The sequence below is a fragment of the Rhipicephalus microplus genome, chromosome 1 (genome assembly GCF_043290135.1).
Source record: "Rhipicephalus microplus isolate Deutch F79 chromosome 1, USDA_Rmic, whole genome shotgun sequence".
Classification (NCBI taxonomy): Eukaryota; Metazoa; Arthropoda; class Arachnida; order Ixodida; family Ixodidae; genus Rhipicephalus; species Rhipicephalus microplus.
In genome coordinates, this window is record NC_134700.1 from 219,444,472 (window position 1) to 219,471,377 (window position 26,906).

Sequence of the window (26,906 nt, forward strand, 5' to 3'; positions counted from 1 at the left end):
TATATGTTCGATCACGCCATAAACGACTTTTACGGGGTAAGCGGGCTAATCAATAATTGAAACTTGAGATTCGAAGGCAAGTAACGTAAAAGGAATCGACTGTGCATTTTTAGTAATTCATCGGTTACTTTCGTGATGGAGTATCATTGGTAAATGAAACCAATCAAATATTCGACTTAACACTAATTGTAATCGTGATCGGTCACTTTTTTTTTCTCTCTAACGTGCACAAGTCTAGTCCTTCGTCATTCCTCCCATCTGTTAAATTATTAACAAAAAAACTCTCAAGACCACTCTACCTGTGCCCTTATGCTCCCCAAATTAGCACCATTCACCTGTCAAACGCGTAGGTTTCCCTTCTTAAGGTTGTGGGGGAAGAGTGGGTGTCTTTTTTAGGCATTTGGAAGTTTACTTATGCGCGGTTTGTTGTATAATCCCTATTTATAAACGGCCATACATTATAAAGCTGTACAGATTGTTGTCCTGTATATGCGCGCTCCAGACGCCTACTCTATCTTCCTTTCCATCCTCTTTCACCCACCCTGAAATACTTGCACGTATATATTAAAGCCACTTTACTGCTTTACGTATGAGAAACTCCCTGGCCGTGTCTTTGCATTTTTGATGACTGATATGTGGGGTTTAACGTCCCAAAACCACCATATGATTATGAGTGACGCCGTAGTGGAGTGCTCCGGAAATTTAGACCACCTGGGGTTCTTTAACGTGCACCCAAATCTGAGCTCACGGGCCTACAACATTTGCGCCTCCATCGGAAATGCAGCCGCCGCAGCCGGGATCCGAACCCGCAACCTGCGGGTCAGCAGCCGAGTACCTTAGCCACTAGACCACCGCGGCGGGGCCTTTGCATTTGCCGTGCATGCCTAACTGACAATAATGCAGGCATATTAAAGTGGTTGAAATTACGCACAATGAGCGCCGTCATCAAGCACTCATTAAAACAATTTAGAAGAAAAAAATGCGTCCAATCACAAAGAATAAAACTGTCGCCGAGGAATGTAAACGCGGAAGAGAGAAGCGCCGAGCTTTACGCGCCCAATATGTTTTCATGGTCGCCAACGAAACCCAGCACCAGCTGACAAGAGGAGAAAAATCGATGGACCACACACGGCGGGTCTGGCGTGTGCAATTAGATGGCAGCGCAGCTCTGTTGCGTAGTGCGCGTAGTAGCTGCTACTGCTGTAGCCACACCACTTCCGCCTCCTCTCGTACGGCGCGTGATGAGGAAGCCTAGTAGGCTGCAATCAAGACAGATTAATAACTTGCGCCAATCGATGGCCAGTGTAATACGCATGGAACAACCAACCAGTGACGATAGCGCGCATGGAGCGTGTCAAGTGCGTCGACGTCATAAGCGAAAACTACAAAAGAGCGAAAACCACCACCTAAGAGCTTCAAGCCTTATATCTTAAATTTAGTTAAGCTGTTTTTTGCCAGAGGACGCTCGTAACTTAAACACTTTTTTAAAATAAAACATAAAAGTTTACGCAATAATTTTTGTAAAGTTATCAAATATGATTTAAGCCTTTACAAAACCTAATTGACGCTACATTTTTATGTACAGTTATATTGCTATATGACTGTTTTAATATAACGTGAGATATTGTAAGAAGTGTAGGTAGCTAGCGCCGCCGCACAACGAGCGTTTCTCCTAAATGCGCAGACGTGCGCTGTCATTAACCAGCCAAGTCGTTGTCTATTATTGTAGGTCGCAAGTTTTGTGAGCATCGAGAGCGATCGCTACAGTGAGCTGTTACTAGCCCGCCGATGCAGTTCCTTGACCCCCAGCATTGTTTGACTGCGTAGCGGCCGTATTTGTCCGTTGTCCAGTGCTCAGCGGTGCGTGGCGCTGTCCATCGTCGGGGCTCGGAGGCTGTGCCTGAAAAGCTCGGCGTCGTGATGTTCGCTACCGCGGTTTACGGCGGTACGCTCATAGCTAGCGTGGCGAGGAGGCTGACACCACGCGACGCTCTTTCCCCGCTGCTCGGCTGTTGGCGTCTGGTGCGAGGATAGAAATGTTGATGGCAGGTTGTTTGGCTCCTGGAGACAGCGTCAAGTGTCCAAGGCTGTGGAACTAGCACCTGTGTTGGAACCTCGGTTGGTAGAAGCCATCCCCTTCGAGCCACAATGTTCAAATTGGGAAGCAAGAAGGACGTCAGCACCGAGTACAAGTGCACCATACGCCTGCTGGACGACAGCGAAGTGTTGCAGTGTGATTTTCAGGTGGGAGTCTGCGACCAGAAGTTCAGTTTCGCGAGTGAAGTTTTACAACTACGAACCAAACCCACCACGTACGCGTGGGCCAGGCGCGTAGGAAAGATATTCTCGAGTGGGCATTTTTACCGGATTCCTGAGAGCGGGGACGGCAGGAAAGTAAAAGTGTTGTCAGAAAGTGTGTGGCCATTGTTGGCGTGCTTTAGTTTCGTGTTTTCCTTTCGCGACTCGTCGTTTCGCGCAATGAAGTATTTCATTCCGCGAGTGTTTTTCCTCCGTTTGATTCGCGCCGTTGCCTCGAGTTGAAATTTCCTGTCTAGACGCGTTAATTTATGTGCATTCTTTTTTCTATCTGCAGGTTCACTGCAGTTGTTTAGATCGATGAATGTTTGGGATGTGTTATCTTGTGTTTGCGCTCAGGATAAGATAGCGACCGTCTGGAGCCGCTGTAGAAGCGCTGCTGTCAGGATTTTATCCGGTATTCTCTGCTTTAGAAGCGCTCATGACCGTGAATAATTTGTCACGCGCGACGGTTGCATGTTCACGCTTGCGGTAAAACCACTTGCTCACGCTTCGGCGTTGTGAAGCCAATTTCGTTCGCACGTTCACACGTAACACGGCTTCAGTCGCGGCTAATTCGAAGAATACACGTATTCCGTCATGCGCATTCTCCCGTATTACGTCTAACGGAATCGGAAACTACTGTCTCGGAATTGGTATGAAGGCATTCACCACTGTAGTATATGTCGCCACCTTTATATATATACTTTTCAGAACATGTACGCGTGTTCAACCATAAGTTGGGTCCCGACCAGGCAGTAATATTTTTTTTTCTCTCTCTCTCCCTCTCCCAGCATCTCTGCAAAGGCCAATACATACTTGACTATGTGTGCAACGCCCTGAACCTTTTGGAAAAGGACTACTTTGGCCTCAGATATGTCGATAGTCACAAGCAGCGGGTGTGTATTAAACTGTTTTCAGGCTTCCGTGTTATATGAATAACGCCTCAGACACTTTTTTATAAATTTCGCAGCACTGGCTGGACCTCACAAAGCCGGTCATCAAGCAGGTGAAGGGTGAGTTTTGCACATTCTTGTGAAATGCCACATAAGCCCCATGTCTAACAGAGTAGCTGTAAAGACTAAATGAAGTTGGTGTGACCTTCTTGAACGTGTGCTGTTATACAACCGGTGGCAAAAGTTACTGGATCAGTGGTAAATGCAAATACATTACTATGTAGAAGCCGTAAAAACTACGACGTGCTGGAATCTTTAATTTCTTGCTCATGTTTACTCACTATGCCGCCTTTTGACAAATTATCGTTTTCGATAATTTTTTGCCCTTTTCCCTATGTGTAAACAATGACTTAATGACTGGCTAAAGCAGTTTTATCGGGCTCACATTATTGCTGTCAGTATTGTCATGACTGTAAACTGCAGTTCACTGTTAAAGTATATTGTTGCTATGCATGTTACTGTTGCCTTAAATGTAAATGATTTTTCACCCATTAAGGTATGCAGGGAAATACACATCACCCTTGGCTTATTGTGGTATATTATGAAACCTTACCAAAGGAAGGAAAAATGAGACAGTGCATAAAACAGTGCCTCATTTTTCCCAATCACACTAATGATAAATAATATGTAGGTAAACATAATTTTACAATTATAAAAGTGACCTTGGATCAATGATGAATATTATATTTTAATTATAAAGGCCCATTCAAAAATTCACAAAGCAACATTTTGTCACCATGCCTTTTTCTCACAATGAAGTGTGTAGCACATTATAATAATGCCGTCCAAATTTGACATGTATATTAACAGCCAATTATATTTCGTGCCTGAAGGATACATTTATACATTTTTTTTACCTTCATGTGTATACACAACTCAAGTTAGCTAGCAGCATGTAAAAATTTAAAGTGGCATGTAAACAAAGCATTAGGCATTTTTATTCATTCCTCTTTTCTTTGCAAAAATGCTGGCATTGTCATACAGAGTTAAAAGGTACTATTTGGGGAGAAAAAAAAGATTGCAGAAAAGAAAAAAAATTCGTGCTGATAATAACAGATGTAAATACTAAGGCTGAATGTGTCCTGAAAGGTTCAAGAGAACATGATGACAAGCACATCAAGGAATGTTGCTTATGAGAAATTTCACTCGGCTTGTGAACATTAATGTTGGCACACATAAGCTGTGACAAGTTAGCCTGTAATCGTTATTCTGGTAATCATTTCACTTCAAAATTTGCTCTGTGGGCATTTGTGAAGAGCATTTTCCGTAATAATAAAGAAACATTAGCTACAGTATCTTTTTTTCCTGCATGCTTGTCTACTTACTAGGTATGAATCCCATCGTCTTCTGCTTCCGCGTCAAGTTCTATCCTCAAGACCCCTTCCGACTCAAGGAAGAAATAACGAGGTGAGCTCATGCCTGCTCGAACGACCTGCACTATCATTAACTTAATACTTATTTGTAATAATAATACTACTGTATAATTCTGTAGACTGTATATGTCTTGCTAAGTGAAATCTCATATTCTGAAGAAGCTGACAAGGCCGTGCTGTACACAACAGCTTGTTTTAAATATGCTGGGCCAAACATTTTTGTCCAGTCATGGCTGCAGCATGCACTGTGGAGGTGACGCGTTCAACTCTGTCCATGGCAACCATAAATTAGTGCCTTAAAAATGCATTTATACTTAGATTAACTACAGATGATAAAAATCAATCAATATTTGGCACTTTGTAATCATGTAAAGTGGTTTTGGCAGCTCATAAACATAACTTTACTTTTTTTTTTTTATCCAGCCATGCATAAAAGAAATGCTGATTTCATGTACATGTGGTGATGTAGAGAAGTACCAACTCCTGAAATACATGAATCAAGTTACCAGCATATGCTTGTACATAGTCCTATGTTGGCAGTATGTGCAAATAGTATGACATTGTTTCTTTTACATTTGACTCGCTACCTGTGATGCAGTTAACTTGTGGTTGCCAGTGTTATTACGTATATCCACCCCTTATGTTACACCCTTATATTACACACCCTATGCTATGTGAAGGCAACAAAATGAAGTGGCATCATTGTGAAAGATTGTTAACGTCCTGTGTGATTAATGTTTCACTTAAGCCTGTCAGTTCACTACTCAGGGACAGTACAGAATACGATGAATACAGTGAGGGGCCTGAAAAACATTGACTCCATGTTTTACTTTTCCTTCATGCCTCATTTTATTTTTCTCATATTTCTTAACTGCTCTTTTATAATAATTCATTATTAAGGGTTCTTTATGTGTTGTTTTCTGAAAAGTGACCGTGCTCTGCCAGTGTGTGCAGCCAAGTTCGATCTTTGCATTCATTTTGTTTTCTGGTTTTACGTTGTATAAATAATCATGCATTCAGACTTAAGTGAAGTTTTACCTTGTCTTCTGGAGTTGCCACCTTGCTGATGGCATAATATCTGCCATCTTGAATTTAATTGTTTGTTCATTCCCTCTGAATTCATACATTTTGAGAGCACCTGTTGCTCACGTCATCATTTTAGTTTCTTTGCAATTGGTGCCTCCTACAAAAGTTTGCCCGGGTGGTTGTGTCAAAAAGAAGCGCAAGCGTTCTTGAGATTGTGGTTGGTGATGTAAAGAGAAAGAAAAATTTTTCCTGTCCCTTCAGGTTCTGTTTGACTAGATTCTACTGCTTGTATATAACACATTCTTCAGGGCATGGTAGCATTTGGAGAGCACAAGATATTACTGAATACAGTTTGACTTTTCAAGAAGGAACTTAAAAAAATAAGTTGTAATGAGTCACATATGACAACACACACATTTGTCAAAGCTGCATTCTACATATAATGCAATCTATCGTAAAGATATATTCTACTTTGTTTCTTTTGTAATCAGGTACCAGATTTTTCTTCAGCTGAGAAGAGATCTGCTTCATGGACGCCTATATTGCCCTCCAAATGACTCTGCTTTGCTTGCCGCGTTGATCATTCAATGTATGTACCATCTGATTTTTACCGTTTGTGACTCGTTCAGATTTAGCTTCCATGTAAAAGCTATTCATCAAGCAATCTATCATTAAATCAACTGTGTTAGCTTCTAGATATAAATACTCATCGCTTGTCACTGTGTTAAAACACTGAAGGGCTGTTGCGTGAGGGCAAACATGACTAGCCGATATTTTATCTGGTAATAATGTAAAAAGAGGAGGGGAGGGACCTAGTGCTTAAAAGAAGCTGCTCGGCAGGTATGGGCTCTGCGACCAAACAAGCAATGCATGTAGATCCTACTGCTAAATAATGTGTCCTAATATAACTCCACGTTGCTGCATAATATGCTTGTAAAAGTTCTGCTTTGGTAAATATCGCAGAAGCGCCAGGAAATCGTTTCTTGGCAGTGTAGACTCTTCATGTTTTGTTGAAGGTTTGAAGATGTTCATGTGTTTTCTGAAGAAACATATTGTCAAAACTTCAGTGATGCTCACATGGTTTTTGATTTACATTTCTGCAAGTGGGCTAGTTCATTCCTGATCACTGACACAAAACTTATTCGGCATAGTTTTGTTTACGTGACACACTTCAAGAGGACACATTACCACACACACACAGCACTATTTTCAAACTAGATTTTTCATTCACTTTGAGAATCTGGAGCATGCATACTTGTGCACTAAAGGTAAGAAATAAGGAAACATAGAAAACTTTAATGCTTCTTTACCGTTGGTGCCGGTTATCATCACTGAGCGCAATACTGTGTCAACGTTTGCGAATCGTGTTGTGCATGTGATAGTGCGTTCTTTGTGCTTGTCTTCATAGAAGCACTCATTGCATCCATGATCATATGTGTGGTGCTAAACTTGAGCGGTCAGGCACTGAACTTGTGTGGCCAATGAAGTATCAGCTACAGTGATGACTGCTAACGCCAATAGAAGCATGATGAGGGGAAGCGGCCTCGAAAAGAAAATTTGTTTTCGACGAAATTTTTAACCTTGCTTCATAAGGTGTTAATTTTTTCTTTTGTCTTCTCTCCGCTACAGCTGAACTTGGAGATTATGACAGTGAGGAGCACGGAGATAACTATGTCTCGGAGTTCAAACTTCTCTTGAAACAGACTCCTCGTCTGGAGGAGAAGATTGCCGAGATTCACCAGCAGCAGCTCAGGTTTGCTTGCACTCATTGAACGCTTGTTTAACTGTTGTAACCAGTTTTAACAAAACCCCGAAAGTTTGTGGGTATCAGTAAAACTCTGTGCAAAGCACATTATTATTAATAAGGTGGCAAAGGTTAACTTCCTTAGAATTGTAAAAGGCTAGAAAAGGCTGCTTTATTAATGGCAAACTTTAATCATTGCAACAGCATAACTGTGCATTTTTGTCGCACCTGTTTTCTTGATACAGTTGTCTTTTTCTTCTCTTTTAACACTTATGTCAATGTATGTACTACACTCACTGTTTTATTGGTCAGCAGGAGTGCACTGTTTTGTCATTATCATTTTCATTATCTGAGCCTTTTTATTGCCTCTTCCTGTTGTCTCCCAAAGCTGACATGCCCATCTGTGCATTACACTGCATTTCCGGCTTTGGCATTTAAGAAAACAATGACTAACTCACACCTATAAAGTTCCCCTAATGAAAGGCATGCTTCTGTCACCTAAACTTGCGTGATGAATTGGCTGAAGAAATGTCCTCTTTCTTTTGTCAGGGGCCAAGTACCAGCTGTGGCAGAGGCCAACTTCTTACGCAAGGCCTGTCTCCTCGATACGTACGGTGTGGACCCTCATCCTGTGAAGGTTTGTGTTTGTTATGTGTCAAATGTGTTAGCACACCTGTGCATCACCCAGTTTTGCCTGAAGTGCGTACAGTAGAATCCCACTGTTACGTTCCTTATTGCTGTGTTTTCCTGGCTGTTGTGTTGTGTTTCGCCATTCTGGGCATAGCTCGCATAGGATATAATGTAATGTATTGGGAATCCTGTTGTTACATTGAAACTGCAGGACTGTTACCGTATAATATGTCGCAAAGTGCGCTGCGAGTTGGCCAAACAACTATGGAAGAGAGTGGCCATATTTACTTTTCACATAGCTTGGCCTGGCATGATCGTAATACTAGTCGCATGAGTGGTGCAGGCAACACGCAATGCACTTCCGGTTGCTATGAGCTCAAATATATCCTTCGAGATTTGTATTGAAAACATTGCGTCTATGGCGTAGTTAGTTTTAAACTTACTTTTAGTGCTCATGAAAGCAAGACAGAGAAAGACTTTTGTTTTCGCCGTCGCATTGGCATGGACTCACCATCATCGTTACTTTTTTGGCAAAGTTTTTGCAGTTCTTGGTCATATTTGTTGTACTAGTCGTGTTCATTATAATCATCATCTTCAGCTTGACTACGTCCACTGCAAGACAAAGGCCTCTCCCATGTTCCGCCAGTTAACCCGGTCCTGTGCTTGCTGCTGCCAATTTACACCCGCAAACTTCTTAATCTGATCTGCCCACCTAACCTTCTGTCTCCCCCTAACTCGCTTGCCTTCTAGTCATGTTATGTGTGCTTAATTCTTTTATGTCTACAACTCTTAATGCATGTGAAAAGAATCGCATGCATTGATTGTATTACTGTGGATGACACCGATCTCAGCTCTGCAATTCTATCCACTGACTACATACATCCTGACTGAGTGCAACAATGCATGCACCCGTGGCGTAGTTTAGAAGTTGGCGCAGCAGGGGTCCTTTGCTTTGGCAATCTCTTTCACTTTTGTTAGGTCTTTGACAGTCTCCTGCGAGCCACACAATGCCAACAGATGCTGCATTATCACTCGGAAACACAGACCCATCTTGTGTCAATCTCGCAAAGGTATCGCCAAAAGTGATTGGTTCTGAGCTGTCTGTCTGCCAAGGTGGCACTAGGTTTATTGGAAGGATGTTGCCTAGCACGTCCTCGAAAAACTTTTCATGCTGACCAGGCGTGAGTAAATACACCACTCGATTAAACAGGAAAATAAACTTCATTATCGCTAAATATCTTTTTTTTTCTGTTTTTTCCAATTTTAGGCTGTTGAGTTTCCCAGCTACGTTTATTTTACCCCAGTCTCTTCGGAAACGTTCAGCAGGATCCTACTGTACTTCGGAGCATCCTGAAAATGCCTTCTTCACTACAAAAAAATGTTTCCTAGCCAAAGCACTTCATTTAAATTGCTAAAAACAGATGATCTTGTGTGGATACTCATGTGCCCTTGTATTGTTTCACCATACTTAGTACTCGAATCTGGGCTAATACTCTCACTTGAAAGTATCGTACAAAAGTTCGGTGCAGCTAAGGTTCAAGTGTTGTAATTTAATTGCAGCCACACCATTCAAAGCACTATTCTTCAACATAGCCTATGACATAGGCGCTGCCCCTCCTTATGTTCAAGGCTTGTGCAAATAGTGAATTTTAGGTTCAAAGCAAATTGGAAGCGAATAGTGATTTTGGTCGAATAATTTAGAATGAATTTGAATTGTACATATGACATATAAAGAAAAATGGGCATATTTATCATGATTTTAACAACCTACACAAAAACGTTTTTTAATCGAAATAGGATTTGTATGCAAGTGTTTTTTTTTTTTTTTTTCATTCTGAGGAAGTCAAACAACCTTGAATAGTAGCAGTATTTGACTTTCAGTAGGACCTAAGTCATGACTGTATAATTATATAACTATATCAGGTAATTCTTCCGTGTTTATCATTTAAAGAAAAAGTTGGACATTATGGCTCGGGGATCTTTTTACTGGCCCCGACAGTTGACAGTATTCCAGATTTGTCTGGCACTTTCCTTCAAGGTTCGCCTCCCTATCCTACAAAAGTATTTTGTTGAAAATGTTTTTGTGAAAACTTTTTTCCCCTAAAGCTCATTATAAACAGCACAGCAAAAAAAATTAACGTGGTGTCTGCTTGAGTTTTCACACATGGGTAGCCGTGTGAAGTTCAGCTTTGGTTATATCAGCCATTTTTATTCTCGACAAAATGAAATTTTGTCTTTATAGGACCACAAAGGAAATCAGCTGTACTTGGGCATCAATTATGCGGGCATCCTTACTTTCCAAGGTAGTCGCAAGACCCATCACTTCAAGTGGTAAGGGAAAAAAATGTTTATTAGAGACATTGAGTAATGCATTAGGTCGCACTTTGAGATATTGAGCTGTGATCATGCGTTACCAAGTGCATATTCGTGTTGCACTGTTCAGCTAACTTTTGTAGTTAGTGTTACTCCATCAACAATAGTGACTGCATAGGTGAATTAAAAGCATTACTTGGAACTTGCCATCCTCAATCTATATTTATTCTCCCACGGTTAGTTGAAAACGTGTGTTAGTATTGTGGGCATTCTTCATGCACTTCTTTTCATATATGCATTGTCATAATCTCGTGTCCTCATCTTCACTGGGTGTCACCACAATCATCGTCGTGTGTATGCACGCTCGGTCTGAGACTTTCCGTTGGTTGCTGAGCCCTTGGGCTGAATAAACACTGTCTCTACCCAGACGTCATAGTATTTTGGGCAATATTTAGTGAAACACTAAGGGGGAAAACTTTGAGAAAGCTTAACTGGAATTTCTCATCATTTCGTGGTATATTCTAAATGTGGAAATCTAGAAAGTGGTGCTTGTCTTCTGGTTTTTCTGTAGGAGGTATAGCTTGAATACTGCCCTGCTTTAGTTTTTGCACTGGCAACATGTGGCCCAAGTTATATACAAAGTGCTTATTCACATAAGTTATGTATTTAAACAAATTATTGAGTTTTTCTTGCTGCTAATGTTTTCCCAGCCATACAAACTACCTGCAAATAGATCAAGAGCCTAGATAATGTATAGTAAAAAAAAACGAAATGTTTAGCACTATAAGACACTGGCCGTAGGTGTCATCATATGTCCTTAGCAATACAGCTTTCAACTATCCTATGTCACTCTCATAAAAATGAAACTGAAGAGTTGTGGACGCCTTTCCAAATTTGCCAGTTTTTAATCAAATGTTGACTTAAGGTGAAAAATAGGTTTGTTAATTGTATAGACAGTGCAATACAGATTTAATAAAACTTCAAATGGTAATGATTAACACAGTTTTATCACGTCAGTACATAGCTGATGCTTCTTTGGATTGTTAAATATTGCATTAAACGCACATCAAAAATATTTCCATACTTCTTCCACCTGTTTTTTATGTCTGGCAGACATCTGTGCACATTGCAGGCTTCTGGGAACATATAGCTTGTAATACACTGAACAGAGGGTGAAGTTCTCTGCTTTAAGGTGACAGCAATTACGAAGGCGTTATTCTTTTGGTGGTGCACTAGGTCGGTAATTAAACTCGTGTCCTCAAACTTGGCATCACAGTATCATAGCTACCATCGAAGCTGAAATTGAAATTCTGAAATTCATATTTTAAAAGTGGTTATAGTCTTTGCATACTTTTTATGTAAATTTAGTGCCATCACAATTGAAACAAATGCAAACAGTGTAGCATCTGCATGCTTTGCTCCTCACATTTCGTTAACCAGCTGTAACAAGCTGTAATAAAAATGCTCTGCAGTCATCCAATATACGTTCAAAAATGACCCTTGCATCCTTTTATTGTGTCCAAGGTAAAAGTGCGATGAAAACAAATGCGAACAGCGGAGCATTGACAAGCCACCATGTTCGAGTTTCTTTTTATCACCCCTGTACATGAAATTCTGGCCCACTTCTCATCTGCGATTGCAACTTGTTTTCAAAAGTGGTTAAGTAATACACCTCATTCTATTTTTGTATTATGTATGTCAGTGAAAATTAGGGCTCGTATTATTGCATTGTTCACTGCTCAAAATTGACACTACACGTATTTACTGAGACACTTCACATAATGTATGGCATGATGTGCAAAGTAATCTTTGCCGGGCTCCAATTTTTTTCACCGCTCTCTAGGCCCGACATTCAGAAGATCAACTACGAGGGGAAGATGTTCATCATTCACCTGATGTTCCCCGAGGTAAATTTGGTTCGAATTGTCGTGGGATATAGTCCTGCCTAATGTCTGTCCCGTGTGTTTTCATTCTGCTTCCAGGATGTCAAAGCAAAGGTGAGCTTATTCGCACGTTGCCAGTGCGTGATGCTATGTGTTTGTTATGATTAACTGCCAGTCCAGCTTTTCCTCCTACTTAACCTGTTATGCTTGCTTCATGTGACCACTGCATGGCACGCAACCTCAGACTAAGAATTTTGCGCATGCTCGTGCTAAAAGAGTGAGCAACATAAGCACCAACTGCAGAGATTGATTGAAAAGCCATGTGTCAATACTAAAAGTGAGCGACAGCTAGGCAACGGGATACTCTTCACATTATGGGCCAGCAGAAAATAGTTGGCATATGTTGAACGACGTTGCTGAATCACATTGCCACTGGTGAAGTAGACGAACAGTCTCCTTGTGCCACATCATGCACTACGTTGACAGTCTCTGCTTTTTCTACATTTTCAGCGAGATTTTTCTTTGAGCTCAAGTTTTTCACCACTCGCTCACATGAACACAGCCATGTTACTAAGGTCCTCATGGCGTGCACCTGTATAAGCAGCCTTCATGCGTACTGTGGGGACCTGTACAGCAGTTTCAACATCCCTGTCTATGGACCATACAAACATGAGGCCTTTACAAGACGCATCTAAAAACCATACACAAATTGGGCTTCATTGGAGCCATAACGTTCACACGTTTCTCGCTCTAGCAATGACTGCTTCATTTTCATCCTTCCTGTTTCTCCTCTGTTGCTTATTTTGCTGAGAGTTTTTGAAAGAAACATAGTTTAATAATCCAGTGCACAGGACACCATAACACATACTAAATAGAATTGTGCTTTGTGTCACTAAGCAACAATCAAACTCTGATAATGAGAGATATAAAGTATATAACAAACATTTTGAAGGAAAATGTTTATTCGCTGCTAACATATCTAGGCCGAGGTTTTCTCACATCTGAGGCCGTTTTCCCATATTTTTCATTAAGTAGTTTATGCAAACACAGCTCAACACATATTTTTTCTTCAACAATTTGTCTTTCAGAAGAAGCATCTGATGGGCTTCAAGTGTCCAACCCAGTCTGCCTGCCATCACTTGTGGAAATGTGCCGTCGAACAGTGCTATTTTTTCACGTAAGTGGACAATTTTATAATTTTTTTATCTTTCTGAAAAACAAGCATGGATTTCCTTGTGGCTTCATATTACACATGGGAGGTTGTCAGCTTCACTCCCTTATTCAAGCAAACACTGAAGTAGTTGTGCAGTAGCCTGTATTTAATGGGTACAAAATGAAGTATATTTGAAATGCGTACAAACTGCTTGAAAAGGCACTTTCACTGCAATATAGAACCACTCAGCTGCAAAACTGCCTATACAAAATAAATCTGCAATGTCTCAAAGCCTTACTTTATGTTTAATACCTCAATCAAATTTTTTTAATATTATAAAGTTTATTCTGGGGGTTTATATTTGCTAGGATGTTAGCTAGGTATAATAAATATTAAAAGCTGACTTATGTTACCATATATAACTTGCACCGTAGTACTATCCTCATTCACGCAAATATTCTCAAGTTTACTTTGAACCATGAAAATTAAGTTGCATAAACCCAGTAAGTAAGTCTATCCTGGCACACATTGATGGCCAACACTTCAGAGTACACTACAAGCACGATCTCATATCTGAGGTTATGCCTTTCTTTGATCCCCCTAGATCATTTTCCAGGAGCTGGCAGTGGAGGAGTGCGCTTAATTTTCAGTGATTTGTGCTGAGGCTGCTATCACTCAGACTCCAAATTGATATGCTGTCCTAATAATGTTGAAGTAATACCAGGCTGCATACATGTGGAAAGTTGGAAAGCTTTTTTTTTTCCTCAGTGAAGCACAAAATTATATTACGTGCAAAAGTTACTTTAGTGTAGTCCGGCGTTTTTTCTTCCGGTGTTTCTTGTATGTGTCTTATTTTATTTGCACCGTGACATATTATTCTTGATACCAACTAGACCAACTTTTCATCTGACAAATTACTCTTTTCATAGCTGTGAATCAGGCAATGCAACGAATACACAATGCATCAAAGGACAGTCTCAACGTTCACTTTCTGTTTTTTTTTGTTTTTTTTTTACTTGCAAACACGAATTTTCAATCATGTGCCTTATTATTAGAGCACCTGCACACGAAGCCCAATGTTGACTTATATTATTATGCTTTGTTTTATTCCTTTAGCATACCTTCTTCCAGCGAGGTGCCATCTGTGACTACTGGTGGTGGATTCTTCTCCCGCGGTTCCCGGCTTCGATACAGGTGTGCATGATCTTGACATGTTCCTATACCAAATATTTCTTGTCTTGGCCATGAGCAGCAAGCTTCATGTTTCTTGTGGAGCTTGCATTTCTCCTGTGCGAATTATAACTTTTGGTTGCATATTATGTAAAAACCATTAAAAAAAATAGCAAGGCTGATTGATTACTCTGAACTTAGTAAAAAAAAGAAAGTTACACCATCTTCCAAGTCATGTGGGGATGCGAAACAGCGCTAATGTTCACTTGTGTTTCCATTTGTATGTTTCCGTGTATGTCTCATTTGTGTGTGGAGTTGTATATATCTTGTGTATCGCGTATGTTGCTACCCCTTCCATTTGTGTGTATTACCGTGTGTGGGCCACAAAGTGAACACTCAGCACTGCTAGAAGAGTGCAACGGAGCGAGAGTGCGCAGCACTATATACGAGTGCACAGCTGTGGCAGAGGGATAAATCGGAGAGGAGAAACGAAGTGCAGGTAGCGCTCTGCCACCTCCTCACACTCACACGAGGAGAGGAAAGAGAGTTGATGCATGCGCAGTGGGGGAGTGGACGGTCGCCGAGAGATGGACGCAGCCCAGAGCAAAAGCTGCTTCGCATCTAGAAACAGCTTGTGCCTGTCCATTATGCTGAACCCAATACTAGGAAGAGTGAGTTGGTGTACATTTGTTGATTTGCTGCAAACATCACTAAATGACAGGACAAAAAAAAAAAGATTACCCCTGCAGAAGACTCTGTCACTATGACTGAGTTGCAAATCTTGGTATGTGCAAGTAACTTTTTGTAGTAAACAAGTGCATTCCTTGAAAAAATTAGTTGTTGCATTGAATCTCGAGAGAAATTGACTGTTTTGACAAATAAATCTGTAACCAGGGGCTGTATATGTTGTTTTTTTGCTTATTCTAAAGGAGCCCAGTTGACTTTAACTGAAAATGACAAAAACGCATTTTTTTTTTCTGCTGACAATATAAAGTCCAGCCTGCTGGAACAATATTTTGCCAATGCCCCCAAAGTACCTCAAGTGTGTATTGCGGCTAAAATCTGTGGAGCCCACTATCGTCAGTATTCAGGAGTAAAGTTTGGATTTTGCTGTTATATATTGAAACATATTGTTTTGGGCTTTGATTAGCTTGTAGAGACAGTCTACATAGCGGCAAATAATTGAAATAGTAAAATTTTGTGAAAAAACACCATCCTTGTTTTTTGTTGCGTGGGCGTAATAGTGATGTCTAGACTTGTTGAGCAAGTGGTCCTTCCAGGTAAAGGTCGCATAATTCTGGACAGTTCTTGGCATCTATTTAAGGCCTTAAAAATGCTCACTTTTATTTTTCTTGCGTTGTTTGATGCCACACCATTCCTGATCAGTTCTTGAGGGTATTCATGCCAAATATGGTCATTTCAGTCGCGCTCATGTCCGATTCTAAACTGCCTTTTTGAGTTTGTTACAATAACGAATTGCCGCACCTCAATTGCAGTTTTTTTTTTTTTTAGTGAATGATATTTAGGTGCTTTTTATGCTCCCATGAAATTCAGACCAGTTTTGGCTTCTCCATTTGGATTTTTTAGAAAAAGAAATGGCACATTTATACATCAGCAAATGAGTTGCTGCTTTCTTCATGCTTTGTCATAATGCAAAACTACCACAACTCATGACAGTAGTCAGTCAGTGTGATACAGGGTCATTTAGTTGTCTTTTATCGTCCATTAACTTGCTTTAGCATGTGACCAATTAAAAAGCTTTGTTTTTCTTTTAGTCTTACTGTAGTTTATCAGTACATCACTTTATTGTTCTGGGATACATTTATTTCACTCCATTTACTTCCTAAACTAGAGAACTTTCTTCTATGACTTTTGGTTGTGCAGAAATAAAATTTTACGAGAATCGTAAAACCTTCTGCTTCCATAGTGGCCGAGTGGAAAAAGAAGTAATGGATGACATGAAGAACATTCGGAGAGACCCGCCCCAGTTCCAGAGAACACTGACACGGCCACCGTCCTTTCGGCAGAAAACTACCGCATCGACAATGGAAATGCCAAGTTCACCGTCCCGACTGCTCAATGATGGTTCGCCATTGCGGAGCTCTGGTAAGTGCCGCTGTGGGACGGCTGAGCCATTTGCATGTAATTGTGGCAACAGACACACCTTTATGCAATCCTAATTCAAGGTTACGCTTTTGCAAAAGAAACTGCTGGACCAAATAATGATTTGTGCTACTCGCAACACACAGTGTGATTTATTGCACTTCACTCAGTCTTAAATAGTGAAGTTATGATTACGTTAGTCTCAGATGATTTCACCTCATGACAATGTATATTACTTATACTATTCCCTCTGTGCCAAATTCTGTCTCAATCTTTCTGAGCCTGCACATAAGGAGACTTGCATTAGATGTACATTTTTTTTACGGAAAGCATGCATTATGGAGATACTAAATATGTGTACTGTGCTTATGTTCATAGTTTTTCAGTCAAAGAATGCATGAATTTGTGTAGCTGTATCAACTCATGTCACCTTGGGAAGTTCTGAACGCACTTGAGGAGGGGGAGGAATAAACTTTTTACAAGAAACCAGCAGGTTTAGGTGACTGGGCCTAGGCCTCCCGCACTTGAGATTTGATTTTTTTTTTTTTTCATTTCACTTTATTGCTTTGTCTTGCCATCTACAACACATACCTAGACAGATATGAGAAACTAATTTGATCACAAAAGACCACCCTTTCCTAACAGTACCATGTCATTTGATTTCAGTTGGGCAGGTGACCAGCCAGCAGCTGAGCCAGCAGCCCCTGGTTCCTCAAGACTCGGGCGACGGCTTCGCCTTTGACGAGCAGCCAAAGAGGCTCGGAACACCCCTTGAGCTTCTCGACTCCGGCGAGTCCGGCGAGGAGAATGGTTCCTTGGCACAGCGACCTCCAAACCACGACCTCCATGTCGACTTAACGCCCTCCCGAAACACACCCGTGGCCGATGACGACGGCAACCCACCCGACACACCTCTCTCGGAGCTGGCGTTCGACCCTCACCCAACGCCCGAATACGACACTGGTCATGAAAGCCAAGAGCCAGCGTTTGTGACTCCCCAGCAGTCACGACGAATTGCACTTGTGGCATGGCTCCTTTTGCCTCTGCTGCTCATTCTTTTGCTGCTTGTGATTCTGATAGAATGGGATTGGGCTCCACTTGCCGACATGCAGAGGCTGCCAGAGGTAATCTTGCTCCGAAAACAATACTATGAGCCTACGAGGGATGCAATAGGCACTTGGATCGGTGCTCTCTTTGGCCCTCGCTGACTCTCCAGCGAGTGGCGGCCTGGCAACCGGTGATACTTCGTGAAAAGCGCCAAATAACCTCGCACGAGAGAAACAATTGTGCCACTGTCGAGCAAGGAAAGTCTCGCAGCAAAGTCCGACAGAGGCAGTGCTATGCACGTTCACATTCCATCGAAGTTCTTTCGGTTCGTTTTTTGGCAATGCGAAGAGAGGTGCATTCGTTGAAAGAGAGGGGAGAAAAATCGCTGTTTTGGTTATGGAGAAGATTCACAGGGGCACAGAAAGCCCAGTCGCATTTAGTTCCTGCTTTTGGCACATTGTGTACTCACACAAAATCACTCTTTTGCTATACAGACGTGTTCAGGTTTTATTCATGTGTTGTCACAATCAAAAGGGAGAGCCAAGAAGGTACCTCCGATTTTAACGTTTTCGAGGATTCTTATCTTTTTTCATTTCCCTCATTGTGCATTCCCACGATACCTATATTCGGCGCAAAGGTTGTGGTAGGCAGCTTGCATAACCTATTTTTTTCGGAGGTGTAGAAAGAGTGCGATACTGTGCCAGGGAAGTTCCGTGTGTTCATAGCTGTGTTCAGTTTTGCCACAAGAGGGTGGATGTGTTCATGGCCTATCATTGCTCATAATGCTACAGTGTATAGCATTGTATAATGTCATGCATGCGAGTTTGCTTCTTTCTGCACCAGTCACTCCAATGTGACGGAAAAAAAAAATTGCGAACGAAAATGCAGTACATTACTCCAGCAGAGAAAGTACACAATCGGCAGTACTGTATTCTTTCTTGCAAAAGCTATGCAATACAAGCATTGTTTCTTTTAATCCCTAGATCCTAATGACATCAATAGAACCAATGCTAAATACAGGCCGATGTCATGAGAATTCTGCACTCCAAAAAGCATGCCAAGGGTGGATACTTTGTTTCTTTTATCTGCAGGCTGGCTTGCAGGCCCTTTTCAATATTGTAAGATAGTGACAGTTCACTCATTTTTTTTTCTTAGAAAAGTGTGCTGTAACCCGCCAAATATTGAGCCGAGGACATATAATATTGCAAGCTGGAGCAAAGAAGACATGTATATCAATGCTTTTTTAATTCCGAAGCATTAAATAAAACGCCCATTGAAATGAGCTGCTCTTTGTTTTCTTCACTTATGAGTGACTGCAAGTCCAGTTGCTCATCTACTTGAGGTAGCAGCTTCTGCACAGAATGAAAATTGAGGTTGTCACATGAATGACTGAAGCTCGAGCAACAACCTCCACCGTCTGCTAGCTCAGTACAGTATTAGTGCTTGCTGAACATGTTTCGTACCAAATACATTTAGCATGCAGTAAATGGACGAAAAAAAAAGCACTATTATATAAACTCAGGCTTTTTATGGTCTCTCTCTCTCTTAACTCAAGATTAAACAAACTCCATCTACAAAGTTACGAGTGCTTGCCTGCGAACTCTGTCGGAGAGTTGTACCAGCCGGCTTTCATTCAAAGCACAAGTACATCCTCTTCACTAAGCACTAGGCATATTAAAAATAAGCCTAAGTGTTTTCTGCCTGAATATTGATGTTGTAAATTGATTAAGTTCGATAAGACATTAAGGTTTTTTTGTCCAAAGCCAGCAACACGAACATGCCCCTGTATGGAAAAATTCGTCTCTTAGGAGCATGCATGTGCAAATTATTTTTTAATGGGTTAGCTGTCGACGAAGGTTATTTGCAGCTTGTAATGAACTATAGTTGGTTTTAAACCTGCCGTGCGCATTATGAAACAGTCGAATTTGACAAAGAACACAATATACTTCAAAATTTTGGTAATTCAACAGGAGAATCCAATGAATGCGTGTAGCGCCACATACGCAAAGGTTCATAAAGACGACGGGAAACTCCACAACTTGCAATGAAACGCCGACTAGCCCGCATTGATAACCTTGTTTAAAATGAGGCATAGGCCCCAGTAAGTGTGCTTCACGGCATAGCGATTCTTTTCACTATATGAAATGTTCATCGCACTACGTGACTGTGTTGCTTGCTTAGGCAGATCCACTGTGGAGCTAATAAGTCCTGCTGCTCAATCCATCCACATAGGCTTGTGCGAATATTCGAACGAATAGTGCAGTATTCTAATTCGCTTCTAATTGAATTTAAAATATTGAAGTTTTCAAATTATTCGAAACAAACCAATAAATGCATATTAGTCCGCATAAGTTACCCTGTAAAGGTTGTTTCACTGCAGTGAAGTGGTGCGAATCCGTGAAAACAAGCAATCAGAAAAGACAAGCACTGCCGCTAAGCCTTACTTCAAGGTTAAATGAGAATATTGCCCTTGCATCGATTCATCTTTTAAGTTTAAAAACTTGGTACACCTACTTATATGCTCTAATCTAAATATAGCAAATTTTAAAGAGTAACATATTTTACAGGCTTATGCTTGCATTCTAGCAAAAGTCGAAATATGCTACTATTCAAAGTAGTCGCTTTCTTCGATGCAAAAAAAAATGTATCCGCACAGGCCTTGTCTCAATTTTTTTTAAAGTAATGTGCAGGTTTGTTAGGTCATGACAAACATGCCATTTTTTTATATGATATGCGGTATATGTGCTATTCAAATACCATTCGAAATTATTCGACCAAAATCACTATTCGCTTTGAATTTGCTTCGAACCTGAAATTCACTATTCGCACAAGCCTACATCCACATTTTGAAACTCGCATTTTCCTAATTTTTGCCTTGTGGCATGAATGCCTGTATTCACAAACCGATCTTATTGCAATGCTACGTATAAAGTGCTCTTTCATGGAAGAAAAAAGTTCGATGAGATAAGGCCAGAGTGTGTTTTGGAAACTCGCATTATTCGAATTTAAGCCTTACATAAGGCACCCTTATAGTGATAACTCAAGTTGCCTGCATGAAATGTCTGCAAACGATATGCAGACCGACGGAAAAAATTTAGCATAGCTTCAACAATCACTGCCTGCTTAGATCCTGTAAAACCACTTATTTTTGTGCAATAGTAGCATTGACAGGGTACAATAAGGTACCATATCAAATAAGTTTGCAGCTACCATATTCACATAATTTTAGCCATGTGGAAGGATACAAAGCTGTACAAAGTTGTCATGATGACTGCTCTGTTTGATGCCCTCATGTGTAGAAATGGTGAATGCAAAGTGTACCTCAAACTATTTAGTTGAGTCGTTAATGGCACTATTCAATACTGTGTGCCACCAGTACACTGACAGCCACAGCTATAACTTCGCGTTTGCACAAAATATTTTTCATTTAAATTACACCCTGTGTGCTGTGCACTGCAATATATTCTCCTTTACCTTGGTTTTTAACTTCTCTTGAATGACTAAGAGAAAAGGAAAAACGCTGCACCTGTCAGATGTGAATGATTTACTAGTAATTGTTTTGTGAGCCATTGAGCACTTTTTCAATGCATGCTGTGTCACTGTCTACTTGCTGGTTGCTTGAATAGCTTATGGAACTTAACGGCCTAAAGAAATTAGGGCTTAGATACACGCTGCAGTGGAAGTCTTCATAGAACTTAGTCCACCTAGGATGGACCTGGGCTAATTTAAGACGCCCCGAAATCACGCAGTATGCAGGCCTATAACATTTAGCCTCCACTGAAATGTGACCCTCACTGCGAGGACTGAACTAGCATCTTTGGAATCGGCAGCCAAGCACTGTAACCACTAGACCACTGTGGCGGCTCCTGTCAACCTGTGATGACGACAATATGAATGCAGGTGAGATTGTTACTGCAACATAAGCTCACCAGTATCATCTAAGCTCATCAAGAAATTTTCCTATAATGAAGAAATCTACATGGTCATCTGTGTAAGTACTTTAAACAAGGTACTAAACCTCTGTGGCCTTACTGTGAGATATGCTTGTGCAAGGTCACGGTACTGCAATCTTAGTGCCTTATGCAATGCATACCTTCAGTGCCTCAGCATCTTTCCTTTCCAAGTAGTGCAAAAACAGCAGCTTCACTGTGGCAGACTGAATCCAGGAGCTTCCGCCATCGTGAAATCTCATCACTCGCTCGAGGCTCTTCTTCGCTAGCCTGCAGGTACATATTCCACAATAGCCTTTAAGACCATGCATTACAAATTCTTGTGTAACTTGAAAAATAGTTAGCTAGGTTCAGCGGTGCACTCGCCAAAAATAGCTACAAGATAGTGTCTAGTGATGTCACGATAATCAGTATTGTCAACAACAGATGCCAGCCTTGCGTGAAACCAATCTCAATAGTTATGTACAAGGCCATATAAACTTAGAAAATATTAATACTGAAATGTGTGCTATAAGCTGAAGAGAACCTTTTAAATAGGTGAACAAGAAGCACACACAGATCCATGAAAACACTTGACAAGAAGGTGACAGAACTTGATAAAGACATGCTTTCTGGCAAATATGTGTATGCTGCATAGGTATGGTTTGCTGCAGTTTCTATTCTATAAAAAAGGAATTCTTTCCCATATTTTAGTGTTGCTGATGTGCGTGTTATGTGTCAGGGTTCTGGTCGTACATTGCAGCAGCAAATGCCTTGGTTTTGGCATAACAGCAGCATGTCGCACTGCAACAAAGAATTCCACACTTGCATGTGGCCTTTTGAGGCTCCACCTTGGAACAGCTGTTAATGCTACTTTTGAGGAAAACTGTCAATTTCTTTAAATCACAGCAGTTAAATGCTTTCTTTGCCTGCTTCACAGTATCACAGACATCATCAGTGGCATAACCAAGCAAATTTACTAGTAGCACAAAGGATGATAAAAGAGGGAAAACACAGAGACTGAATAACAGTGACAGAGAGGAGAGTGAAGAAGGAAAGTAGCGGCCAAGGAAATGCAGCGCTGCGTGAACACGGTGTCAGTACGCTGCAGCTAAAATGTGGCATGGCTAAACGAAAGGAAAGATGGCCGAACCAGAGGAAAGATGCGATGCACATACAAGCATCGAGTCTTCTCTCTTTGCTCCCAAAAGAGCAGTCCACTGTTGGTTGTTCATTGATGACATCGCTTGCACTAGTCAGTTCATTTACAGTGTCCTCTTCACAAGCGACGTAACCAATGGAAGTGCTTCACCTCACTAAACAAGCTGCAGCAGAAGCTCAGCGGTTCCAATGCCAGAATCCACAGGTTTGCGCAGTTGAAGCAGCAGCTAGGCACCGCTACCAAGAAGACCTTGCCATTCATGCTCCCCACACGTTTCAAAGTCTTTGCTTCCAAATTTCTAAATCATCCTGTTTATACAAAGACCTCAATACTTGCCTGGGATTGTTATTCTCCAGTGCCCAAACACCAAGAATCATGTGGCCTGCTCTGCATCTGGGATTCGTTCTCAGTGCTGTGTTGAGATATCCTAGGGCAGCCTTAAGCATACCGTCACGTTGCTGAGAGTCAACCTGCAACATGACGAACATATTTCAGTTGAAATATAAATATGTTGAACATATATCATGCACTGAAAAACAATAAGAACTTTGGAAATTACTAGATACCAGCATTGGCGAGGTCAATGCTTTAGGAAATTGCTCTTAAAGGAGCAGGGACATCAACTTGATGCATGTCGTGTTCTTTGTGTCATTGCGTAGCTATCAATTCCCTAGTCACGATTAGGTACTAATATTGCAACAGTGGGATGAATCAATATATGTAATGTCGATTAGTATGACTAATATCAAACTCAATTCAAAACGGGGGCAAAGCTCGCTGATTTTCAGAGCTTCCTCGCGGTCACCTTCTGTGGTCGCGCCTGATCTTACGAAGTGACCACACGAAATGGTGATGCGAGTTCCATTTGAAATTTCATCTGCTTGGTGCGCATGTGTATAGGCATGTCTTCACTATTCCCATTGTCGTCGCCACCGTCATCAGTGCCCACAAGCAACCGTAAAAACACTGAGGAACAGGGAATTGCAGGGATTCGCGGCATGGCGAATTATTTTCAGTTCGATCCTCTTTTGAGCAGTGATTCTGTAATCGACGTTGGACCAAGCAGCAACAAGGCAGCTGGAGACACACGCTTTAATTTCAATGGCTGGTAAGACATACGAATGCTGCGTGCATGTTACTTGTTCGTGATGACCGTTGCTTTAAATAATCACATTCTAGCTCACGACTCCATGGCAAATCACTTGAAGCGGCACAATGAAAACGCAGAATTCACACAAACGCGCTGCATGGGCCAAGCAAGACAAAGCAAGTGAAGCTGTTGCCAGGGAGCCAGGCGTGTCCGCCAGACGGTACCGCATGTAGACACCGCGATGACAACACAGGAGTTGTCGACGTCATCGCTGCTCACAAATCGTCACTCAGTGTCTGAGGCATGGCCTAGGAGCTCACTGAACATGTCAAAATACTGTCAATGTCTCATGGCCGGGAATGCGCCAATGAGCCTTTGGAAGCTCTTTGCGCTCGAAATAGAATAACTTTTACGTAATGGATGCCGTTCACAGTTCACTGAAAAAACTTGTGCATACCTAGCAATCGAATGAATGCCACATCTCGAGTTTGAAATTTGGTGTCACTGCTCCTTTAAAAATTTTACTTATATGCACCACTGCTGTATATCGTTTGTGGGGTCGAAATCGGCATAAAGACTAAGTATCGTTTATTATCCAACTATTGAGGGCTTTTATGCATGCAAGTGTGTTCAAATGTTTGTGTATGCATCTGGCATGAATGCACTGTCAAAACTTAGACTTGATTTCCAGACACAGAAACCATAACAAGATAATGTGAGTCATAAAACAAGACAACATGCCGATACTATAGCAAGGCAAGAGGCCTCAGGCACTGGTTTTGTAATACTGGCAGCAAGTATTGACATTCTGCAACAAAATTAATTTTTGGCAACATGCATAAAGCCCCGCCACGGTGGTCTAGTGGCTAAGGTACTCGGCTACTGACCTACAGGTCCCGGGATCGAATCCCGGCTGCGGCGGCTGCATTTCCGATGGAGGCGGAAATGCTGTAGGCCCCCATGCTCAGATTTGGGTGAACGTTAAAGAACCCCAGGTGGTCGAAATTTCCGGAGCCCTCCACTACGGCGTCTCTCATAATCATACGGTGGTTTTGGGATGTTAAACACCATATATCAATCAAATCAACATGAATAATGAGTGAGTAGTGAATTCCCATAAAAATGACACACTGAAATGTACTGTCAACAAGCACGAAATTTCAAAAGCACACATGCCAGTCATTTGAGAAGTGCTGATGTAAAATGAACAAAACATTTAAACTTCCGATTGAAGTTACTGGAAGAAATTCTTTACTGTTAGCTATATGCTATTAGAACATACCTTTGCAGAACGCAAAGCCAGCCATGCTTGGCACAGTTCCAGCTCCAGGATTTTTCCTTCCATGCTGAATGAAAGCATGAAATAGAAAGCAAACCATAATGCGTTGCGCTTTTAAAGATTTAATAGAGTGCACTGTACTCTAGCAATACATTATATCCTAGTTGTCAGTTTTTCTCAACACTTCCAAAGAACACGCAGGTCGCTAAAGCTGGCTCCTAAAGTCCCCCAAATTTGTAGGAAAAGCTAAAAAAATTACAAGGACATTATGTCGACTGCCTAACCATAGTGTTAGAATTTCGCTACACTGCTTTTCAACTATAATAGTCGGGTGTTTTCAAATATATTACTGTCAAGAGTATTGAAACTTCCCATCACTACTTAGCCAATAACATTTTTGTAAGCCACGTCATAAAAACAAGTAACGAGTAAACACAGAAGATCTGTTAAGAAATGAGCAAGTTCAGATAATGAAAGGAGGCTAAATTTTGTAGATGTTACAGCTCAAAACACCAAATTTCAATTTGACAGTACCCTTGATATAACGAAACGTACAACTTTTCACAACTTTATATTCATAGAACATCATGTATGTTTAATCTATACACAACTGAGCAGTTAGTTGCAATTCAGCATCATATTTTCACTCCAGAATTAAATGGAGACCGAAGGAATAAATGTAATCCACTGCAGGTGTGATGGTTTAATTAAACAGCCATTTGCACACGCAAGTTTAAAAAAAGCATGCCTTGTCGCAAAAAGCAGTGGTCACAGCAGTTCATCGCCACTACCATTGAGATCTGGTAATGCAAAAACCTGACCTCAGAAGCCGCAATCTGGTAAGAACAGCATCTGGCAGATTCACTAGGAGGAGAGGGGGGGGGGGGCATACGTATATGCACATCTAATTGCATGTTTCTTTCAATGCATCATAGAAAAGACCTGGGCACATTCTATGCTGCAAACTGCACAATAGAAAGCAGAGGATTAGACAGCAATATAAAGGACAAGCAAGAACACTGAGGCAACTGACTGCATGGCATGGTATTCTTGCTTGTCTGTCGCGGTTTTTAGACCTTTTTGCAGCACTAGTAAACTGCCCAATAAGATGTTTTGACTAGCATTCTAAATAGTATATAGTTTGGTACTCTGTCTTGTATTAGCAGAAAATGCAATGTTTTAGTGCCAGCATTCTTTCTTCAGCTCAGTACTACACTCCCTGTGAATACGCCTTCATCAACACAGTGCCGAACCCCATCTTTTAGTCAGGAGCTATTTTATGATTCAGACAGCTTTTACAGCCTCGTGTTGTGTTAAGAACACGAGTCAGTGGCTACTTATTTTCAGTGTGAGGTAGATCTACAATATGGGGTATTTCAACATAGTTACGGTCATTTACCAATAAAGTCATCTTACCAATCTTGTCATATCAAAATATGCTCCACTACAACAGGCATAATGACTACATTTAATCCCAACATATATTGACACATAGAAACAGGCTGACAACATTTAATCCCTTCAAAACAACATACTTTTACAATTCATAGCAAGCAAACATACGACTACAGGAGGGCATACACACATCTTTGCATCCAGACATTCTGTGTAAGAAGAGAAACCCGTACAAATAATTAGCTTATCATACCCATCATACTTCTTTGCCCTCTCAAGTGACTCAATGGCACCACTATAGTCTTCAGTTCTTTGGAGTAGCTTTGAAATCATCTGAAAAGCCCACATTCCCGCAGGT

The 26,906-nt window shown here is 41.1% G+C and overlaps 2 protein-coding genes across 2 annotated transcripts in view; one reads left to right on the forward strand and one right to left on the reverse strand.

Moving 5' to 3' along the window:
• Positions 1-1,937: 1,937 nt before the first annotated feature.
• On the forward strand, positions 1,938-18,501 carry LOC119159670 (FERM domain-containing protein 5-like). Its single transcript, XM_075891374.1, has 13 exons — positions 1,938-2,244; positions 3,090-3,194; positions 3,269-3,311; positions 4,580-4,658; positions 6,142-6,239; positions 7,280-7,403; positions 7,944-8,031; positions 10,267-10,355; positions 12,181-12,244; positions 13,309-13,397; positions 14,490-14,567; positions 16,471-16,649; positions 17,313-18,501. The coding sequence occupies exons 1-13, from the start codon at positions 2,149-2,151 to the stop codon at positions 17,852-17,854; spliced, it is 1,674 nt and encodes a 557-aa protein (XP_075747489.1). The 5' UTR covers positions 1,938-2,148; the 3' UTR covers positions 17,855-18,501.
• A 418-nt stretch (positions 18,502-18,919) lies between these two features.
• LOC119166991 (tetratricopeptide repeat protein 37) overlaps positions 18,920-26,906 on the reverse strand; it is a 73,211-nt gene continuing 65,224 nt past the window's right edge. The window contains exons 36-40 of the mRNA XM_075891371.1: positions 26,802-26,881; positions 25,157-25,220; positions 23,121-23,254; positions 21,787-21,913; positions 18,920-19,045 (exon numbers count right to left, since the gene is read on the reverse strand). Coding sequence (XP_075747486.1) covers positions 18,926-19,045; positions 21,787-21,913; positions 23,121-23,254; positions 25,157-25,220; positions 26,802-26,881 — 525 coding nt within the window. The 3' untranslated portion in view covers positions 18,920-18,925. The remainder of the gene's footprint in view (positions 19,046-21,786; positions 21,914-23,120; positions 23,255-25,156; positions 25,221-26,801; positions 26,882-26,906) is intronic.